General features: G+C 39.6%; 1 protein-coding gene across 1 annotated transcript in view; it reads left to right on the top strand.

Moving 5' to 3' along the window:
* Positions 1-6,070, top strand: part of SLC25A48 (solute carrier family 25 member 48) — a 59,438-nt gene that overhangs the window by 43,735 nt on the left and 9,633 nt on the right. Inside the window, exon 6 of the mRNA XM_018573563.1 lies at positions 4,579-4,712. Within this exon, the coding sequence (XP_018429065.1) occupies positions 4,579-4,712 (134 nt within the window). The remainder of the gene's footprint in view (positions 1-4,578; positions 4,713-6,070) is intronic.

Raw genomic sequence — 6,070 nt, 5'->3', positions numbered from 1 at the left:
CTCTGTGACACAAAGAAGAAAAAGCAGTTTTGCCAGTAGCAATAGCATTCCATGGCCGTAATAACTGTATTGTTAATCTTTACTCATATTTGTTTTTGCTAAAGTATGATGTTTAAAGTAATTGTGGATGTGCTTTAACCCCATCATGACTGAGCTTGTTTTCTGTTTATGAATGACTGATATACTTTTAAAATTTTTGCTGTGTGATTCTTCCACAGCAGTATTATACTTTCTTACTAAGTGTACCCACACATATTGTTTTTTTGAGGACAGATAGGGCTATATATTTATATCGCATATGTGTGTCTAACACCTCACTTAGGAGGAATAAAATATAAAATGATTAGGAAAAAACTTAATGAAAACACCTTTTCCCCAGTTTTAATTATTGTTATTTTTAGCAAAATAGCACAGCTAAACAAATGCATGAAATTAAATTCATGTATTTGTCCTTTATTTAGACACACCACACATCCCTAGGATTTCAGGAAAATGTCTGTACTTTTCAGCTTAAAACTAAAAGCTAACATTTACATTTTTTTCTCTAACAGTTAATAGTGGTCACCTGTTACCTGGCATATAATGTCACAGTCACTAAGGGGGTTATTCACTAAGCTGCCGAAGGCATCCGATTGAATAACCGAGCCGAAGTAAACAGAGCCGAACGATGTTCATCTATTCACTTCAGCTCAGTATGGCTGATCTCAGCCGTAAATCGTCTGCCTTTGGCTGGCTTGGGTCAGTCGAACATGCTCTGCTCTGCATGTTCGGCTGAGCCGAACTGCAGAAGGATCGTCTGAGCCCAAGCTCCGGCAGCTCGACATTGGGCTCGGCTATTCTGCTCGCTACCTCCGAGATAGTGAGCAGAATAGAAAAAAATGTAAGCAAATGATAAAACAAAAAAAAATATTTTAATTAAATGTAAAAAAAAGAAAAATAAAAAAAGAAGTTAAGAAATGTTAAAATAAAGAAAAAAAAAGAACAGTGCGGGGTCCCCCTCCCAAACCATACTAGACCCCATTTAAAAAAGAAGAAAAAAAAAGCATGGGGTTTCTCCAAAAAGTCATACCAGGCCCTTAAGGTCTGGTAGGAATTTTAAGGAGGAACCCCACCCTCAAAAATGGGGGTAAAAAATTTCTGGGTCCCCATAAAATTCCTAACCAGACCCTTGATCCCAGCACTACCTGCCACACCAGGCCACATGCCCTTGGCACTGAGAGGGTGCTTTTTCAGGGTCGCCCTTGGAAAAGCACCTTGTTCCCATGCCGATGGGGACAATAGCCTCTTCCCCACAAGCCCTGGGGTGTTGGTTGTGCGGGAGCGGGCAGGGGGGCTTTTTCACATCGGGATACCACTTTAAAAAAGTCAGCCTGGATGTTTTTCAATTCAACAAGTTAGCCTGGATGTTTTTCAATAGAGGCTGGAAATTAATCGTAAAGGTGCCGGCAAGATCACGAGGGATATTGGTACCTAGATTGCGCAAGGACTGATTCGACCAGCGAAATGGAAACTCGACACATAATAGGGTCTGAGGAATTGAGACATTGAGCACCTCGGACTTTTCAAAGTTAATTTGAAAGTTAGAGAGCGCTCTGCAGAGGTGGAATTCTTGGAGTAGGTTGGGAAGGGAAATTACTGGATTGGATTAGAAGAACAATATATGATCGGTGTATGCTGCCACCTTATGCACACCTCCTCATCCTCCAATAACAATACCCGAGATATTACAGATAATCTTGAATTTCCGAAGGAACAGCTCCAACATGAGAATAAAAAATAAAGTTGAAGGAGGGCAACCCTGGCGTGTACCATTAGATATAAGGAAAGCAGCAGTGAGAGTACCCTAACTCGCACTGTGGGGGAGGAGTAGATAGCCTTGATCCACAACATCATCCTATTTCCCATCCCCAAGGATCTAAGGGTTGATTCCGGGAACGTCCAATCTACTTGGTCCAATGCCTTCTTGGCATCTGTTGATAAAAGCAAGAGAGGCCTCGACTGAGCATTGGAGGCCTGAATGATCTCTAGCACCTGAATGACATTATCCCTGGCCTCCCTGGTGGGCATAAACCCAACCTGATCTAAGTGGATATTACCATGTAGATGAGAAACCAGTCTGGAGGCCAGAATTTTTTAATGGTTTTATTTTAAATTATATCAAACAGTCATTGTGAAATGATCTCACTATGACTCCTTGATAATTTAATTAATTAATTCTGGGTAATTATTAGGCTGCGTCAAACTTAGGAACAACCAATAATAACCTTAGTGACACTGGTCATGACAGCATGTTAGGATCAGTGTCTGCAAAGGCTTCTGATCATTCCCAGAACGATCAGAAGCCTGCAACATTGTTTCAAAATAGAAGCATGTAGCTTTCTATTCTGAAACATTGTAGAAAAAATTTGGTACACATTGGGATTCCGATCTGTACCAGCTGTCAAACAGTGACAGCAAGTACGGTAAATATCGCACTGCTATCACTATCAGACACCTGATTCCTGAAAGGGATCAGGTGTCTGGAAAAGCTTAACACTTCCATTATTGGACAGTATTCTGATTTCCAGCAGTTACCAGCATTCTGCAGTCCCAAATAGCTGATCACGTACAGTGTATGTGATTAGTCATTTGGGCACTTTGTGACGGGGACGTACAGCGTAGGGCTCCTGTCACAAAGGGGTTATACTAGGATTTGTTTACAAAAAACGATCATCTGTTACATTGTTAAATAAAGGAGATAATACAATTCACATATCACAAACGCCTATGTATACTGAAACAGACATACATTACTGCACAGAAGTTAGCTATGTGTTAACGTGTGGTAGGGCATTGCGTTAATGTGTGTTTAGTTAAGGCATGCCCATTGATTATAAAAGGGTGGCCAATGCACCATAAGGGTGGAAAAAACATACATGACCCTTCCTTGGCAGTTTGTTCACTGTGGTGTGCTGCAGTGCAATGTGTGCAGTGCTCTACTTTAAAATGAATGGCACCACAATGCATCACACATAGAGCAGCTGTGTTGCCATGCATTGCAAAAAAGTGTGATAAGGTGCATGTTGCCACAACGAAGTGTGAATGGGCATTAAGTGTGTGTCACTGTCACTGTATCCTTCCACTATGACAGCACTACATACATACAGGAAATGCATAGGAGGTTTATTGACCACAGCAAAGTTTGCACAGCACATGAGAAAACTCTCAAAAAATAACTTCCTTTGAACTTCCTCCCTGGCAGTAAGCAATGAAAGCATTAAGTGCCATTATGCTCAGCAAAGGTTGTGGGGGTTGGTGGGTTCAAGTTATTAACTGTTCTTTTACTATTTAGGTCAGTACAGGGGTTCACTCTCAGAAGACATGGGACTGCAGACGACACTTAGAAAAACATAACAATAATAATAAATAAAGACTCAACACATCATATTTGGCAAATTATGACTTCTGCACTTTATTGATATTGAATAGGCAGAAACTTTATTAAATCAATTATCACCATATCATGTGTACTGAAACCAATCTTTGCTCAGTCATTAAAACTCAAGGAATAAACAAAACATGAAAATCAGAATTGTCCCCTAAATGCTGCGACAAGGGGAGGGAGGAATGGAAGGGAGGGGACAAATGGGTGGCCTCAGTCCCATGGAAGCAGGCTCATTATTCAAGTTGCCTTCTTAACCATTCTATGTAGTTTTTTTTTAACTTTATGATGATGACAAAGATTTCAGTGTGTTAAAAATGTAATAAGAATGTCATCAACCACTTAACCATACTCCTCCAGTTTCCTTCCACATCTATTTATTTGAATTCTTTGGGGAATTATCTGTGATACTTTTTTTTGTTATTTATACTCACAGTTACATTTTTAGGAGTTTTTGGGTCTACCACCTTTTTCTCAGTCCAAGCAGTACTGATACAGGAAGAGTTAGAAAAATTTCTGATAGCAAAGTAGAACATAATCACGAAAAGCACAAAAGTAAAAGTTGTGGGACAGCAACCTGAATCCACTCCAAAATATACCATGCCCTTATCACAACTATATGACAACTATTCTAAATAGAAACATATGATGCTAAAATGAGAAAACATTACTGTTATTTATATAACAAGAAAGAAAGTTTTTCCTACAACGTAAATTACAACATACAAAGTAAATTATGTACCATGCCATGATATGTCCAAGAAAAGCTGTCACTTGAAAATGGTTTCCTTGAACAAAATACAAATGTATTAATGTTTTTAGTACATGTTAATGGGTTTATTAGTCGGAGCTGTTTGTGCATTTCTTTAATTCTTCAGATTTGCAATCAAGTTGGCTATGGTTATTATATAAAAAAAAAAAAAGATACATTGAATAAGGAGCCACAGTAATTTCTAACCAATTGATTGGTTATGGTATTTTTATTTAGTGTGTGCAACCTATTTTGTATTGTTATTTTGCTGTCTGCAGTCCCATTACTGACTCGGTTTTCATCACTTAATAATGCTTTTTCCATTGGCAACACTTTCATTGATTCATATTTTATGTGAAAGTTCAGTGTTTACAATGGTATCCCTCTGTCCCTTTTGTAATTTTAGGAGCCATCTCTTGGGGAACTGCTACTCCCATGGATGTAGTCAAAACTCGTCTTCAAGCTGATAGCTTATATAAACGAAAATATAAAGGAGTTAAAGACTGTATTTTACAAAGTTACCAAAATGAAGGTCTTCAGGTAAAGCACATGAGATGTTACATTAGTGCTTCTGAAGAAGCACTAATGTATTTTGAGTTATTTGAACATACAACTGTGCCATGCAAGTGTCCATTTTCACATCTGTTTTGTGTGTACATTCTTTCTTTATGGGTGGCCTGGAATCTTGCAGTGGAGACCAGATCTGCCCCCTGCATGCACCCTTGCCTCAACAGATCACTTCTAAATGTAATCTTTGGTGCAGGGAGATAAAGGGCAGAACCTGCCAGTGCATATGGACTTATAGGAAGAACTCATGATGTCAAAACAGACGTCATAGCACTTCCTACACTGCAACAAAGAGCTACACTGTTAGGGAGCACAAGCCCAGAAAACTAAATGATAAAGCTCCTCAGCTTAGTGCTGGACCACAGCTGTCACTGCAAACCATCTGTTTCAGCACCAAAACCACCAAGAGCTACTGGCAACTGTCATGCTTAAAGGGGTTCTAAAGCCTCTGGGTTTTTTTGCCTATATCTACTGCTAGTGAGCAGTAGAAATAGGCAAAAAGTTTTTTTTTTAAAACGATTTAACAGTGGTTTAAACTTACCTCGTTATCACTGCTCACGAGACGAGAATCCGGAACTGCTCGTGCGGCCGCAAAGGATCTTGGGGCGGGCGCATGCGCAGTTCGGATTCTCGGCCAGGAGACGAGCAGAGATGCAAGGTAAGTCTATGGACGCGTGCACCCGCATGCAGACACCACAGGATCAGAAGTGCCTGCAAGCAGAGAGGAGTCAGCGCTGGATCGGAGAGCCGCCGCACCGCTGGAGGAACAGATGAAAACATGGGGAAAGAAGAAGAAGATCGGATTAAGAGACATCATTTAAGGTAAGTGCTGACATTAACATGGGGGGAGCGAAAAAAATTTATCCTTTAATGTCACTTTAAGACCTAAATTGAGGTCTGGAATACAGTGAACAACATTCAGAACACTAGTGCCATGCATTAGACCCATTAGTTTAGCCCCTCACTGACACCTGTTACTCTTGCCCTACAAATTACACATCTTGACTCTTTTGAGAGGCTTACATTTTTTCCATGGGGTGCCTGTTCACTGCACATTACCACTTTAAGATTAAAATAGAGATCTGCATTTACCCAAAAGAGGTTCCAGAGGTAACAGATCCACTTAAATGTTCATAATAGTGTTAAACCCTTAGTTTTATAAACAGCCAATATTTTGTAACAAATACATAATAAAATATTAAATATAATATTAAATATGGAAATGTTTAATATATTATTTAACCACTTCAAGACCCGGTGTTTAGACCCCCTTCCTGGCCAGGCCATTTTTCAGTATTCAGCGCTGCAGTACTTTTACTGACATTTATTCC

Source organism: Nanorana parkeri, unplaced genomic scaffold, assembly GCF_000935625.1.
Source record: "Nanorana parkeri isolate BGI_ZX_2015 unplaced genomic scaffold, ASM93562v1 scaffold2427, whole genome shotgun sequence".
In the NCBI taxonomy this organism is placed as follows: Eukaryota; Metazoa; Chordata; class Amphibia; order Anura; family Dicroglossidae; genus Nanorana; species Nanorana parkeri.
Note: the sequence above shows the minus strand (reverse complement) of the source record. Positions and strands in the feature narration are given on the sequence as shown.